At 42.4% G+C, this 17,450-nt stretch overlaps 1 protein-coding gene across 1 annotated transcript in view; it reads left to right on the forward strand.

Moving 5' to 3' along the window:
• Positions 1-17,450, forward strand: part of LOC116355514 (xylosyltransferase 1-like) — a 122,326-nt gene that overhangs the window by 78,094 nt on the left and 26,782 nt on the right. The window contains exons 5-7 of the mRNA XM_031799824.1: positions 10,971-11,051; positions 15,037-15,253; positions 15,507-15,683. Coding sequence (XP_031655684.1) covers positions 10,971-11,051; positions 15,037-15,253; positions 15,507-15,683 — 475 coding nt within the window. The remainder of the gene's footprint in view (positions 1-10,970; positions 11,052-15,036; positions 15,254-15,506; positions 15,684-17,450) is intronic.

A 17,450-nucleotide genomic window follows, 5' to 3' on the forward strand; every position in this document is an offset into this window, starting at 1 on the left:
CCTCATAGACTTCGATCACATACTTTCCCCCAGATGGCCACCAGTTGCTGTAATCGCCATTGTGAAAAAGGAAACTGGACCTTGTGTGTCCAACACTTGGAGCTAAGGTGGAAGGTATAAAGAAAGAAGTGGTTGCCCTGTGTTGTTTTATAGTCCAACACGTGTGGTTGGTTAATATACACGGTTTGTATACACAGGCTCAGGAGACACCTACTGTTTGTGTTCACCCTGTCAGGGAAATGTTCAGGGGAATATTTATGTTTCTGAAAGAGCTTACTTTTAGTCTGTTGCCATGTAGATATGTGCTTGTCATAGATATTATGGGATAGTGTGCGAACGGTGAGAATAGTTCTGACTTTGATGCTCGAACATTAAAGTACAGTGTCTGTCTTTTTGTCTGTCTGTCTATGTGCTCTCAAGTGTGTGTGTGAGTGTAACTGTGAGCCCGTGCTTTTTGTGTGTGTGTGTGTGTGTGTGTGTGTGTGTGTGTGTGTGTTTGCGTGCGTGCGTGCATAATGCCTTGTGTATGTCTGTGTTTGCATAATGTGGGTGTATGCTTGCGTCTGCCACTGTGTGAGTGGAAGTGTTTGTGGTGTGTGTGTGTGTGTGTGTGTGTGTGTGTGTGCATAATGCCTTGTGTATGTCTGTGTTTGCATAATGTGGGTGTATGCTTGCGTCTGCCACTGTGTGAGTGGATGTGTTTGTGGTGTGTGTGTGCATAATGCCTTGTGTATGTCTGTGTTTGCATAATGTGGGTGTATGCTTGCGTCTGCCACTGTGTGAGTGGATGTGTTTGTGGTGTGTGTGTGTGTGTGCATAATGCCTTGTGTATGTCTGTGTTTGCATAATGTGGGTGTATGCTTGCGTCTGCCACTGTGTGAGTGGATGTGTTTGTGGTGTGTGTGTGTGTGTGCATAATGCCTTGTGTATGTCTGTGTTTGCATAATGTGGGTGTATGCTTGCGTCTGCCACTGTGTGAGTGGATGTGTTTGTGGTGTGTGTGTGTGTGTGCATAATGCCTTGTGTATGTCTGTGTTTGCATAATGTGGGTGTATGCTTGCGTCTGCCACTGTGTGAGTGGATGTGTTTGTGGTGTGTGTGTGTGTGCATAATGCCTTGTGTATGTCTGTGTTTGCATAATGTGGGTGTATGCTTGCGTCTGCCACTGTGTGAGTGGATGTGTTTGTGGTGTGTGTGTGTGTGCATAATGCCTTGTGTATGTCTGTGTTTGCATAATGTGGGTGTATGCTTGCGTCTGCCACTGTGTGAGTGGATGTGTTTGTGGTGTGCTGGTGAGCCGTTTCTTTCTTCCTGTCGGTCTCCTCTTCTTCTCTTCATTTGCATGGCGGTGATGTGGCGGAGGAAAGGGCTGACACTGGAGGTTTTTATAGGCCCATCAGGAGAGAGATGGAGAGAGAGAGGGAGTGATAGAAGAGACAGAAGAGAAGGGGGAAAGAGAGGGGTTACACGTTGGCGTAGCAGACAGTAATATCTTCGCTTAGCAAGTGCTTTTTGGACCACTTCTTGGATTTGACTCAAGTTTCCTAATTTAGACAATATTTACATACATTAACCCACAACACTCTGGTCATCAATCAACTCCTGCTCATCTACAAGGCCGTACAGTGATACAATCAAAAAATAAGAACACTCTGTGATAGATCAAATCAAATCAAATCAAATTTTATTTGTCACATACACATGGTTAGCAGATGTTAATGCGAGTGTAGCGAAATGCTTGTGCTTCTAGTTCCGACAATGCAGTAATAACGAACAAGTAATCTAACTAACAATTCCAAAAAACTACTGTCTTATACACAGTGTAAGGGGATAAAGAATATGTACATAAGGATATATGAATGAGTGATGGTACAGAGCAGCATAGGCAAGATACAGTAGATGATATCGAGTACAGTATAACATATGAGATGAGTATGTAAACAAAGTGGCATAGTTAAAGTGGCTAGTGATACATGTATTACATAAGGATGCAGTCGATGATATAGAGTACAGTATATACGTATGCATATGAGATGAATAATGTAGGGTAAGTAACATTATATAAGGTAGCATTGTTTAAAGTGGCTAGTGATATATTTACATCATTTCCCATCAATTCCCATTATTAAAGTGGCTGGAGTTGAGTCAGTGTCATTGACAGTGTGTTGGCAGTAGCCACTCAATGTTAGTGGTGGCTGTTTAACAGTCTGATGGCCTTGAGATAGAAGCTGTTTTTCAGTCTCTCGGTCCCAGCTTTGATGCACCTGTACTGACCTCGCCTTCTGGATGACAGCGGGGTGAACAGGCAGTGGCTCGGGTGGTTGATGTCCTTGATGATCTTTATGGCCTTCCTGTAGCATCGGGTGGTGTAGGTGTCCTGGAGGGCAGGTAGTTTGCCCCCGGTGATGCGTTGTGCAGACCTCACTACCCTCTGGAGAGCCTTACGGTTGAGGGCGGTGCAGTTGCCATACCAGGCGGTGATACAGCCCGCCAGGATGCTCTCGATTGTGCATCTGTAGAAGTTTGTGAGTGCTTTTGGTGACAAGCCGAATTTCTTCAGCCTCCTGAGGTTGAAGAGGCGCTGCTGCGCCTTCTTCACGATGCTGTCTGTGTGAGTGGACCAATTCAGTTTGTCTGTGATGTGTATGCCGAGGAACTTAAAACTTGCTACCCTCTCCACTACTGTTCCATCGATGTGGATAGGGGGTGTTCACTCTGCTGTTTCCTGAAGTCCACAATCATCTCCTTAGTTTTGTTGATGTTGAGTGTGAGGTTATTTTCCTGACACCACACTCCGAGGGCCCTCACCTCCTCCCTGTAGGCCGTCTCGTCGTTGTTGGTAATCAAGCCTACCACTGTTGTGTCGTCCGCAAACTTGATGATTGAGTTGGAGGCGTGCGTGGCCACGCAGTCGTGGGTGAACAGGGAGTACAGGAGAGGGCTCAGAACGCACCCTTGTGGGGCCCCAGTGTTGATAGATTATACTTGCCTTGGGCAGCTCTCTTCAATTCAGTTCAATTCAACTGTCATGTGAGTGTAGAATGAAGCCAACCAGTCTATGCTACAGTCATAGTACCTCCAAAAGAAAAACCAGGCTATGACCCACCCTATGGTCATCTTCTCCACTGATACTATGTAAGGAATGAAGGGACAATCCCTACAATATGCTACAGCCATAGAGCACCAATTCTAAGGAGTGCAGGGTTAGCCCTGGTCTGCTGCTATGTTGGAATCAGTGTGTCTGTATAGGCTGAAGGCTGAGGAGAGAAACAGGCATTATTCCCTGTCTAATTCTCTGATAATGTCCTCCCATCCGCATGGATGAGCCTGAAAGGCCCAGCCCAAATACCCTCTCCCCCTCACCCTAGTAGTGGTGTCTGTGTGTCTGCCCGGGGGGCTGGTATGGAGGAGGGAGGGATAAGTTACATGGTTGTTTTGTCCCAGAGTGAGGATCTCTTTCCAGGCTTTTCTCTTCAAGACAGGCTGTGTTGTCTTGCTTTTATCCTCTTGTCTAACCCCCTGGTTTTATTGGAACCTTTATTTAACTAGGCAAGTCAGTTAAGTACTAATTCTTATTTACAATAACGGTCTACACCGGCCAAACCCGGACGACGCTGGGCCAATTGTGCTTTGCCCTATGGGACTCCCAATCACGGCCTGTTGTGATACAGCCTGGAATCGAAACAGGATGTCTGTAATGACGCCTCTACCACTGAGGTGTCTTAGAATGTTGCACCACTCGGGAGGCCTTTCCCAAAGACTGTCCAGCTGCTCTACTAAAGCCTGTCCAGCTGCTCTACTAAAGACTGTCCAGCTGCTCTACTAAGACTGTCCAGCTGCTCTACTAAGACTGTCCAGCTGCTCTACTAAAGACTAACCAGCTGCTCTACTAAGACTGTCCAGCTGCTATACTAAAGACTAACCAGCTGCTCTACTAAGACTGTCCAGCTGCTCTACTAAGACTGTCCAGCTGCTCTACTAAAGACTAACCAGCTGCTCTACTAAGACTGTCCAGCTGCTCTAGTAAGACTGTCCAGCTGCTCTACTAAAGACTAACCAGCTGCTCTACCAAATACTATCCAGCTGCTCTACTAAAGACTGTCTAGCTGCTCTACTAAGACTGTCCAGCTGCTCTACTAAAGACTAACTAGCTGCTATACTAAGACTGTCCAGCTGCTCTACTAAGACTGTCCAGCTGCTCTACTAAAGACTAACCAGCTGCTCTACTAAGACTGTCCAGCTGCTCTACTAAAGACTGTCCAGCTGCTCTACTAAAGACTGTCCAGCTGCTCTACTAAGACTGTCCAGCTGCTCTACTAAGACTATGCAGCTGCTCTACTAAAGACTATCCAGCTGCTCTACTAAGACTGTCCAGCTGCTCTACTAAGACTGTCCAGCTGCTCTACTAAGACTATACAGCTGCTTTACTAAAGACTATACAGCTGTTTTACTAAAGACTAACCAGCTGCTTAATTAAAGACTATACAGCTCTACTAAGACTATACAGCTGCTTAATTAAAGACTATACAGCTGATTTACTAAAGACTATCCAGCTGCTTTACTAAAATTCTATACAGCTGCTTTACTAAAGACTATCCAGCTGCTTAACTAAAGACTATACAGCTGTTTTACTAAAGACTATCCAGCTGCTTAATTAAAGACTATATAGCTGCTTAACTAAAGACTAACCAGCTGATTAATTAAAGACTATACAGCTGATTTACTAAAGACTATCCAGCTGTTTTACTAAAGACTATCCAGCTGATTTACTAAAGACTATCCAGCTGCTTTACAAAAATTCTATACAGCTGCTTTACTAAAGACTAACCAGCTGCTTTACTAAAGACTATCCAGCTGATTTACTAAATACTATCCAGCTGCTTTACTAAAGACTAACCAGCTGATTTACTAAAGACTATCCAGCTGATTTACTAAAGACTATCCAGCTGCTTAACTAAAGACTATCCAGCTGATTTACTAAAGACTATCCAGCTGATTTACTAAAGACTATCCAGCTGCTTTACTAAAGACTATACAGCTGCCTTACTAAAGACTGTCCAGCTGCTCTACTAAAGACTATCCAGCTGTTTTACTAAAGACTATCCAGCTGATTTACTAAAGACTATCCAGCTGATTTACTAAAGACTATCCAGCTGATTTACTAAAGACTATCCAGCTGATTTACTAACGACAATCCAGCTGCTCTACTAAAGACTAACCAGCTGATTTACTAAAGACTATCCAGCTGATTTACTAAAGACTAACCAGCTGATTTACTAAAGACTATCCAGCTGATTTACTAAAGACTATACAGCTGCTTTACTAAAGACTATACAGCTGCTTTACTAAAGACTATCCAGCTGTTTTACTAAAGACTATCCAGCTGATTTACTAAAGACTATCCAGCTGATTTACTAAAGACTATACAGCTGCTTTACTAAAGACTATCCAGCTGTTTTACTAAAGACTATCCAGCTGATTTACTAAAGACTATCCAGCTGATTTACTAAAGACTATCCAGCTGATTTACTAAAGACTATCCAGCTGATTTACTAAAGACAATCCAGCTGCTCTACTAAAGACTAACCAGCTGATTTACTAAAGACTATCCAGCTGCTTTACTAAAGACTAACCAGCTGATTTACTAAAGACTATCCAGCTGCTTTACTAAAGACTAACCAGCTGATTTACTAAAGACTAACCAGCTGATTTACTAAAGACTATCCAGCTGATTTACTAAAGACTATCCAGCTGCTTTACTAAAGACTATACAGCTGCTTTACTAAAGACTGTCCAGCTGCTCTACTAAGACTATCCAGCTGCTTTACTAAAGACTATCCAGCTGCTTTATTAAAGACTATACAGCTGTTTTACTAAAGACTAACCAGCTGATTTACTAAAGACTAACCAGCTGATTTACTAAAGACTATACAGCTGCTTTACTAAAGACTATCCAGCTGATTTACTAAAGACTAACCAGCTGATTTACTAAATACTATCCAGCTGATTTACTAAAGACTATCCAGCTGATTTACTAAAGACTATACAGCTGCTTTACTAAAGACTATCCAGCTGATTTACTAAAGACTAACCAGCTGATTTACTAAATACTATCCAGCTGATTTACTAAAGACTATCCAGCTGATTTACTAAAGACTATCCAGCTGCTTTACTAAACACTATCCAGCTGATTTACTAAAGACTAACCAGCTGATTTACTAAAGACTAACCAGCTGATTTACTAAAGACTAACCAGCTGATTTACTAAAGACTATCCAGCTGTTTTACTGAAGACTATCCAGCTGATTTACTAAAGACTATCCAGCTGATTTACGAAAGACTATACAGCTGCTTTACTAAAGACTATCCAGCTGTTTTACTAAAGACTATCCAGCTGATTTACTAAAGACTATCCAGCTGATTTACTAAAGACTATACAGTTGCTTTACTAAAGACTATCCAGCTGATTTACTAAAGACTATCCAGCTGATTTTAGGAACCGTATACATGTTAACAAGACTCGCTATAGGTATGTAGTATAGACTCTCGCCCTCTTTTGGTCAGTTGTAGGTTGTAACCCACCCAAACGTATATGCACAACTTTGATTCAGAAATAACTTGTGATATGGACTTACCAGCTATTCAAGTGTGGTAAGAGCACAATAGTACAGTATAGTACAGTATAGGCACCATACAGTACAGGTACTGTATAGTACAGTATAGTACAGTACAGTATAGGTACAGTATAGTACAGTACAGTATAGTGCAGTACAGTATAGTACAGTACAGTATAGGTACAGTATAGTGCAGTACAGTATAGGTACAATATAATGAGGTACAGTATAGGTACAGTATAGTGCAGTACAGTATAGTGCAGTACAGTATAGGTACAGTATAGTGCAGTACAGTATAGGTACAGTATAGTGCAGTACAGTATAGGTACAATATAGTGAGGTACAGTATAGGTACAGTATAGTGCAGTACAGTATAGGTACAGTATAGTGCAGTACAGTACAGTATAGTACAGTACAGTATAGGTACAGTACAGTATAGGTACAGTACAGTATAGGTACAGTATAGTGCAGTACAGTATAGGTACAGTATAGTGCAGTATAGTACAGTATAGGTACAGTATAGGTACCGTACAGTGTAGTACAGTATAGCACATTACAGTATATTACTGTATAGTACAGTATAGGTACAGTATAGGTACCGTACAGTGTAGTACAGTATAGCACATTACAGTATATTACTGTATAGTACAGTATTGTTTAAAAAATATATATATATTTGACCTTTATTTATACAGGTTTTTTCTCATTGAGATAATATTTCTTTTCCAAGAGAGACCTGGTCCAATAGCAGCAGGGGGAACAACGTTTCAGACAAAACAACTTACATACACTAACATAACATTAAACAAAACTATAAACACACATACAGTACAACAATTACATATTACATTAAAAACACAAACATCTTGACTAAAAACAGCTGGCCTAAAAACAATTACACTATTCTATGATATATACATCGATCAAGTGTTTAAACTCCACCAACTAAACTAGATCATCACATTTTAAAATGTTCAGCAGAGAATTCCAGGACCACGGTCCTAAGTAACTAAAACTATTTCTACCATGACCTGTTCTAATTTTTGGTACTTTTAGAAGCAAATCAATGGGACCATAATTTATATTTATTTACTGACCTGACTAAAAAAGAACAGAGATACAATGGCATTTTACCCAATATGGCCTTATAAATCAGTGTATACCAGTGTTTAAGCCTACGCAAGGGCAATGACGACCAGCCAACAGCGCTGTAGAGATCACAATGATATGTTAGACGTTTCTGATTTGGAATGAACCTGAGGGCTGCACGATACACTGAATCAAGTGCTCTCAGGGTAGTGGCTGAGGCCTGCATATATATATATAACATCACTAAAATCTAAAACCGACAGTAATGTACATCATACCAGCTCCTTCCTGGCCTCAAAAGAAAAACAAGCCTTATGCCGGTAATAAAATCCTATTTTCAGCTTGAGCTTCCATATCAAGTTCTCTACATGCACAGTGAAGCTCAGTTTATCATCAACCCATACACCCAAATATTTGTACACTTTAACTTGCTCTATAGTATGTCCAGCCAATGTAGCAATGACATGATTTGTAACATGTCTGGCATTTGAAAATACCATGCATTTTGTTTTACCCTGAATTTAGAATCAGCTTTAAATCATACAGATTCTGTTGTATGATGTTAAATGCCCTTTGGGCATTTTCAAAAGCTAAAGATAAACTACTACAACTTGAATAAAGAACAGTATAATCTGCGTAAAAATGAACATCCGCTGTTTCAATAAGATCCCCAATGTTGTTTATATACAAAACGAACAACAGTGGGCCCAAAATAGAACCTTGTGGAACACCTGAGCACACCTCTATGGACTCAGATATACAACCATCCTCCATTACACATTGTGTACAATTTGATAGGTAATTTATAAACCAATCTAGAGCATGACCAGTAATTCCACATTTTATGTACTGTACTATAATGTACTGTACTGTACTATACTATACGGTATAGGTACCGTATAGTATAGTACAGTACAGTATAGGTACAGTGTAGTATAGTACAGTATATGTACTGTACAGTACAGTATAGTACAGTACATTACTGTATAGTACAGTATAGCACAGTACATTACAGTATTGTAAAGCATATTACAGTATAGTATAGGTACAGTATATTAGAGAATAGTACATTATAGTACAGTACATGCACAGTATAGTATAGTAAAGTATGTTTTGCTAAGAGTGCGCAATTAGGGCATATGCCAACAGGGTAGCAGGGGTAGCAGGGTGTTTTTATGGTTCTGGTATAAGGGTGGCTGCAAGGCTGTGATATGGGCTTGGCTGGTAATTCTGTGGTACTGGCTACGGTGGCAGTGTGTGTGAATGCCATCCAGCCAGACTGATAGTGACAGAGAGACAGAGACTGCACCCTGGGGGCAGACAGTCAGTCAGCAAACCAGCCAGACCCACTGGACAGACTGTGTGACCACTCAGGCACAATGGCACAGCTCTGGCAAATCTATGCTGTGACCTGGATTTCCCCCCACTGTGCTATGCTCTGTGTGTGTTGTCTGTGTTTGTGTGCGTGCGTGCGTTCTCCTACACAACATCAGTGTGTGTGTGTGTGTGTGTGTGTGTGCGTGGGTGTGTGTGTGTGTGTGTGCGTGCGTGTGTTCTGCTACACAACATCAGTGTGTGTGCGTGTGTGTTCTGCTACACAACATCAGTGTGTGTGTGTTTGTGTGTGTGTGTGTGTGTGTGTGTGTGTGTGTGTGTGTGTGTGTGTGTGTGTGTGTGTGTGTGTGTGTGTGTGTGTGTGTGTGTGTGTGTGTGTGTGTGTGTGTGTGTGTGTGTGTGTGTGTGTGTGTGTGTGTTCCACTACATCTGCTAAGTAAAGCCTTGGGGCTGTGAAATTGCTCCTTCATCAGTAAATGGCATTAATATGCATCCCTTCAGCCTGCACTAGCCCAGCTTTGTTAGGAGAGTTTAGGCTCTTTTAGAAAGGAAAACTGAGCTGTCATCTAAAGGCCCAGACAGCCTCCCCCTACCCTGCTTTACACTCTGCAGACATCTGTGTTGTTGAGAATACCTTTGACTGTGGTAATGATGGCTTGCACTGCAGAGGAGAAGCTTTTAGCCTGGCTGGGCTGCGTAGAATGGGTTAGACTCCACTGGACTGCTGTATTGTATAGTGCCTGTGGGGTTGGTTATTGAGCCAACTGTTAAATGGATGTTATGTTTACTGTCTTTGTACTTAGGGTTAGTCGTTTTCCTGCCCAACTGTCCTGGAAAGCCCTGGGCCCTGATCATAGTGGTTAGTTAAATAATACATGATCAAATGTTCCGTTAAAGCAATAGTTCACCCCAAATACAAACTGAGCATAAAAGTGAGTGGCGGTTGTGTCACGGTCGTTTAAAGATGGATTGGGACAAAGGGCAGCGTGGTAGGCGTACATTTTTTATTTTATTTAAATGACACCGAAAAACCAACAATACGAATGTAAAGCTACATGCAGTGCAGAAAGCAACTGCACACAATCAAGATCCCACAATCTAAGGTGGGTGTCACGGCTTTCTTCCTGGGAAGGAGAGGCGGACCAAAACGCAGCGTGGTTATAGTTCATGGTTCTTTAATCAGAAAACTCAAACCTGAATAAACTACAAAACAATAAACATGAAAACCGTAACAGTCCTAACTGGTGCATAAAACACAAAGATAGGAAACAATCACCCACAAAATACCCAAAGAATATGGCTGCCTAAATATGGTTCCCAATCAGAGACAACAATAAACACCTGCCTCTGATTGAGAACCAATCTAGGCAACTAAACTGAACACAACCCCATAAATCTACAAAAACCCCTAGACAAGACAAAACACATAAATCACCCATATCACAGCCTAACCAAAATAATAAAGAAAACAAAGATAACTAAGGCCAGGGCGTGACAGTGGGAAAGGGCTGCCTATTTATGATCCACAATCAGAGACAACGATAAACAACTGCCTCTGATTGGGAACCATACTAGGCCAACAAAGAAATGAAAACATAGATTTGCCCACCCAAGTCACACTCTGACCGAACCAAATAGAGAATTAAAAAGTCTCTCTAAGGTCAGGGCGTGACAAGTTGTATGAGTGAGAGTCCATGAAAATGGCTGGCATACTTGGGTTTTTATAGAGAACTATCCCTTTAACAACTATCCCTTTGTATCCTTGACAACCCTTGAAAAGTGATGACAGGGTGTTGCCCTAGTGCTGTTGCCCTATCATATGGCATATGGTTTCTACCTCTCTCTCTTTAATTGGTTGGTAATTATGATCTTCCTGGCTGTCATTTCCACTGATTGGTTGGTGTCTAATAATCTCTTGGTTGTCGTTAACAGAACCAACAGCCAGCTGGTGGCCTTCCTGTCCAAGTACAGAGACATGAACTTCATCAAGTCCCACGGCAGAGACAACGCCAGGTGAGATCTAACAAGCACACGCACACACACTTATAAATACACACCCACATACAGGTGCATGCACACACACACACACACACACACACACACACACACACACACACACACACACACACACACACACACACACACACACACACACACACACACACACACACACACACACTAGCATGACACAGACACATTAAAACACGTTCACTTATTCGTATTCTCACTCATTCCCACCAGTGGTGGTCGGTGCCGTTTAAGATGAGGGAGAAAGAAATCATTTTTATGAGCATGGCCTTATATCTATTACAGCATATTAGATCACTATCATTTATATTCCATTCACCCAGTTCAATGTAACATTGATAGGTTTAGGTTACCAAATAATACATGAATTGCCCCTATACCCATCATGAGGTGTCTACAACCTAGCCTATGAATGAAAGTTTGCAACGTACAGTACCATTCAAAAGTTTGGACACACCGACTCATTCCAGGGTTTTTCTTTATTTTAACTATTTTCTACACTGTAGAATAATAGTGAAGACATCAAAACTATGAAATAACACAAATGGAATCTTGTAGTAAGCAAAACAGTGTTAAACAAATCAAAATATATTTTATATTTGAGATTCTTCAAGTAGCCACCCTTTGCCTTGATGACAGCTTTGAACACTCTTGGAGAGTGAGGGACGGGTCGAGTAATCAAGGCGACAGACAGTGACACATTCAATACCGCCTTGCACATTCTTGCCTGCATCTAGCTGATCTAGGGTGTAATCATTAGTCCAAACGGTTGAAATGCAATAAAATGCTAATTAATTACTTAAAAATCATACAATGTGATTTTCTGGATTTTTGTTTTAGATTCCGTCTCTCACAGTTGAAGTGTACCTATGATAAATATTACAGACCTCTACATGCTTTGTAAGTAGGAAAACCTGCAAAATAGGCAGTGTATCAAATACTTGTTCTCCCCACTGTATGTGAAAGTGAAAAAAACAATGAAATATCGATAGCTCTCTCTCTGGCTTCTCCTTCATTTTTTAAGAAATCAATTTGCTCAAAACTGTTCAAATATTGTCTTTCTCTCTTTGAGTCAACTACTCACCACATGTTATGCACTGCAGTGCTAGCTAGCTGTAGCTTATGCTTTCAGCACTAGATTCATTCTCTGATCCTTTAAATGAGTGGACAACATATCAGTTCATACTGCAAAAGCTCTGATAAGTTGGAGGACGTCCTCCGGAAGTTGTCATAAGTAATGTGTCTATGGAAGGGGGTGAGAACCATGAGCCTCCTAGGTTTTGTATCGAAGTCAATGTACCGAGAGGAGGACGGAAGCTAGCTGTCCTCCGGCTACACCATGGTGCTTCCCTACAGAGTGCTGTTGAGGCTCCTGTAAACCTTCATTGCAAAACAGTCTGTTTTAAGATAAAACTATACTAAATATATTCACGTCACCAAATAATTTATTAAAAGGATCACTTTTAATATCTCACTTTTTTATTTTTACATCGCTGAGGAGGATGTCCTCCCCTTCCTCCTCTGATGAGCCTCCACTGTCACACACACACACACACACCCTCCTTGCCCCAGCTCGGTGACTGAGTCATAATCCAATTATGCTCCATCTGTAGCTTTATTAATTAACCTTCCCTTGTTGCCGTTGCGAGGTGCTGCCTGCCAGCCCTGCCCCGGCCCCGCTCCATGCCCTATCACGCTACTAAATAACATGCCAATCACTGGTACACACACACACACACTGACACCAATCACAATCTGGCTGCCTGTCGTGCTGTGCCATGGCGTGTGTGTGCGTGTGCCAGGAGTTAGACAGGCTTGACTGAATAAAACCACTACTGGCATGAGATAGGATGGATAGTGGATTAATTAAGGTTGTTCCTATATACAGTGTAAAGAAAAAGTATGTGAACCCTTTGGAAATACCTGGATTTCTGCATAAATTGTTCATAAAATTTGATCTGATCTTCATCTAGGTCACAACAATAGACAAACACAGTCTGCTTAAACTATTTCTATAAACTGTTTCAGTTCAGCAATATTATTGGATTGTCTGGTGTGAACTGCTTTCTTGAGGTCATGCCACAGCATCTCAATCGGGTTGAGGTCAGGACTCTGACTGGGCCACTCAAGAAGGTGTATTTTCTTCTGTTGAAACCCTTCTGTTGTTGATTTACTTCTGTGTTTTGGGTCGTTGTCCTGTTGCGTCACCCAACTTCTGTTGAGCTTCAATTGGCGGACAGATATTAATTACCTGCGAAATGTCTTGATAAACTTTTCCGTCAATGATAGCAAGTTGTCCAGGCCCTGAGGCAGCAAAGCAGCCCCAAACCATGATGCTCCCTCCACTATACTTTACAGTTGGGATGAGGTTTTGATGTTGGTGTGCTGTGCCTTTTTTCCTCCACACATAGTGTTGTGTATTCCTTCCAAACAACTCAACTGTAGTTTCATCTGTACACAGAATATTTATCCTGTGGAACATCCAGGTGCTCTTTTGCAAATTTCAGACGTGCAACAATGTTTATTTTGGACAGCAGTGGCTTCTTCCGTGGTGCCCTCCCATGAACACCTTCCTTGTTTAGTGTTTAACGTATCGTAGACAACAGAGATGTTAGCATGTTCCAGAGATTTCTGTAAGTCTATAGCGGACACTCTAGGATTCTTCTTAACCTCATTGAGCATTCTGCACTGTGCTCTTGCAGTCATCTTTGCAGGACGGACACTCCTAGGGAGAGTAGCAACAGTGCAGAACTTTCTCCTTTTATAGACAATTTGTTTTACCGTGGACTGATGAACATCAAGTTTTTTTAGAGATACTTTTGTAACCCTTTCCAGCTTTATGCAAGTCAACAATTCTTAACCGTGGGTCTTCTGAGATCTCTTTTGTTTGAGACATGGTTCACATCAGGCAATGCTTCTGTGAATAGCAAACTCACATTTTGTGAGTTTTTTTATAGGGCAGGGCAGCTCTAAACAACATCTCCAATCTCGTCTCATTGATTGGACTCCAGGTTAGCTGACTCCTGACTCCAGTTAGCTTTTGGAAAAGTAATTAGCCTATGTGGTTCACATACTTTTCCCAACCTACACTGTGTATGTTTAAATGATGTATTCAATATAGACAAGAAAAATACAATAATTGGTGTGTTATTAGTTTAAGCACGCTATGTGTGTCTATTGTTGTGACTTAGATGAAGATCAGATCAAATTTGATGACCAATTGATGCAGAAATCCAGATAATTCCAAAGTGTTCACATTCTTTTTCCTTCCCACACGTTTCCTTCCCACTGTAGCTGTTTCTATAGGAATCAGAAGGTGGTGTATACAGGTTCTACAAGTGTGTTTCTGTGGTGGATAGCAGCTGGCTTTAAGACCTTCAAGGACTTAGGGAAACAGTCTGTTTTGACCTGAACTTGACACCTACTGCAACACTTGGTGCTTCATTTGAGTCACACGTTGTTAGTGTGTGAGGGAAACATGTATAGGATGATGTCCATCTCCCTATGCTCTCTCAAAGCTACTAGGAGGGTATACTGAGTGTATACCGTGAAGGGAAATTGGTGAACATCGAAAATACAATCATGTTTCCCAAACAACATATACTAACCACGAGGGTATATGGAACTTTGTTTGTAAATGTTGATAAACATGTCACCACAGAGATGTTTTGTTCAGTTTGTATGCATTTCTGTAAACAGCAGCAGTGAGAGAGCAGTTAAAAAAATAAAAAATAAATGCCCTTGCTTTCTCCCAGTCTCTGGAAAAAGAGGTTTCTCAAGAGACCATCTGGTTAAATAAAGGACCAATTAAGCAAAAATAAGTGTATATAGTTGAGTGTAACATACGTTTATATGAATCAAATCAAGTTAGTGGTTTTGTGTAAAAGAATCCAACTTAACCATGTTAGTGTGGTTGTGTGTTTGTGGTCGCTCCAGGTTTAACCATGGTCGTGTGTTTTTGGTCAACCAGGTTTATCCGCAAACAAGGTCTGGACCGGCTTTTCTTTGAGTGCGACACCCACATGTGGCGACTTGGCGACCGCAAAATCCCAGAAGGCATTTCTGTGGACGGCGGTTCTGATTGGTTCCTGCTCAATCGTCCGTTCGTGGAGTACGTTATAAACTCCCAAGACGACCTGGTCACCAACATGAAGCGCTTCTATACTTACACACTGCTGCCCGCCGAGGTAAGAACACAGTATGCACACAAAAACACACACACGCACATACAACTATATACTTCTGCTCGACACACCTAGACACAGCAGTCCTAAGGACACTCACTACGTAAGGGCTTGGAGGAGATGGTTTGAGGAACAGGAGATGTTTGTGGTTAAGTGTTCCAGGTGTCCACGTCATCCTTCATTCTCCTCTCCTCCGCCTACACTACACTTCACCCACTCTCTCTCTCTCTCTCTCTCTCTCTCTCTCTCTCCTCAGTCGTTCTTCCATACGGTGCTGGAGAACAGTGCTCACTGTGAGAGCATGGTGGACAACAACCTGCGCATCACGAACTGGAACAGGAAGCTGGGCTGTAAGTGTCAGTACAAACACATAGTGGACTGGTGCGGCTGCTCCCCCAACGACTTTAAACCTGCCGACTTTCACCGCTTCCAGGTGAGACATGGTATCACACACACACACACACGTACGTACATGTACACACACATAAAAATACAGTATAAACACACATCTCTCTTTCACATATTTCTCTCTTTCACACGCACACACACACTTTTCTCTCTCTCTCTCTCTCTCTCTCTCTCTCTCTCTCTCTCTCACTCAAACACACATACTTTTCTCTCTCTCTCTCTCTCTCTCTCTCAAACACACACACTTTTCTCTCTCGTTCTCTCTCTCAAACACACATACTTCTCTCTCAAACACACATACTTTTATCTCTCTCTCTCTCTCTCTCTCTCTCTCTCAAACACACACACTTTTCTCTCTCTCTCAAACACACACACTTTCCTCTCTCTCTCTCTCTCTCTCTCTCTCTCTCAAACACACATACTTTTCTCTCTCTCTCAAACACACAGACTTTTCTCTCTCTCTCTCTCTCTCTCTCTCTCTCAAACACACACACTTGAATACCTTCAAAGTCATAGTGCTGACTTAACTAGTCTCTATGCCAGCTTGCTGCCCTCTGCCTAGTCTACTGTCTGGCCTTGTTGGCTGCCAACCCTAATGCCAACCCTGACTCTGGCTCTCTGGCTCTCCCTTGGAATTCTGGCGAGACTGGAGGACACTGACAGTATTATTACAGTATAAAATGCCTAGGAACCGTGTGTGTGTGTGTGTGTGTGTGTGTGTGTGTGTGTGTGTGTGTGTGTGTGTGTGTGTGTGTGTGTGTGTGTGTGTGTGTGTGTGTGTGTGTGCGTGATTCATTACAGTATACAGAACACACTGGGCACAGTGCAGACCTCCTACCTTCTACCAGTCAGTCCACTGTATTAATAGGACTTAATTAATAACCCATCGAGTGTGGGTTATCCACGCTCAGTAGGCTCTAGTATAGATTGACAGAGAGGCTATATTTAGGCTAGAAGCTGCTCATGATTCAGAATTGACTGAGGACTGTGTAGTGTCTAGTACTGGACACAGATCTAGTTCTATCTGTGGTGTAGGAGTGGGTGTCTAGTGTCCTTACTAATGGTGATGTGTGGTGTGGAGGAGTCCTCTTAATCAGTCTGTGGGGGTGTTGTGTTGCTTCGGTGAAGAAACTGACAGATCTGTGAGAAGGAGAAAGAAAAGAGGAGAGAAAGACAGGGCGGAGGAGATGAGGTGGAGAAGGTCTCCCGTGTTACAGACAACAGAGAGAACCTTTCATAACTAGATCCTGGACCTCCACCGACATCTTTCCACCCTCTGATTTCTCTCACCTGATGAACTGTTCCTTGTGAAAGTTGGGTTAATAAATCGTGTGAGGGGGCGTGAGAACCACCGCCAAGTTCCACAGTTGCTGCCCTGGTGCGGGAATGTCACCGGTTGCCATATAAGCAACGGGTTGCCAGGTCTGGGCCCTATGGGCCGTCATTATCTCTCACACTAGGAATGTACAGCAAGGTGCGCAGTGCGGGAGGAGATGAGGGTAAATAGTTTCCCCTCCCTGTCTGAGGTGTATGGAACTGAAAGGACTGGCTGTGTGTCTGCCAAGCAGCGGAGGCTGCTGAGAGAGTTCTCATGAGCTACTGTCAACCACAGCAAGAAGCAAGGGATGGAGAGGAAGAGAGGAGAAGGAGGGAAAGATGGAGATTGAGGGAGCGGGGCAAATTGTTCATGAGCTACTGTCAACCATTGCACGCATCAGCGTGAAGCAGGGGATGGGGAGAGAGGGATATAGATGAAGAGTGTGTGTGAGAGAGATGGAGAAGGATGGAGAGA

This window comes from Oncorhynchus kisutch, linkage group LG20 (genome assembly GCF_002021735.2).
Source record: "Oncorhynchus kisutch isolate 150728-3 linkage group LG20, Okis_V2, whole genome shotgun sequence".
Lineage (NCBI taxonomy): Eukaryota > Metazoa > Chordata > Actinopteri > Salmoniformes > Salmonidae > Oncorhynchus > Oncorhynchus kisutch.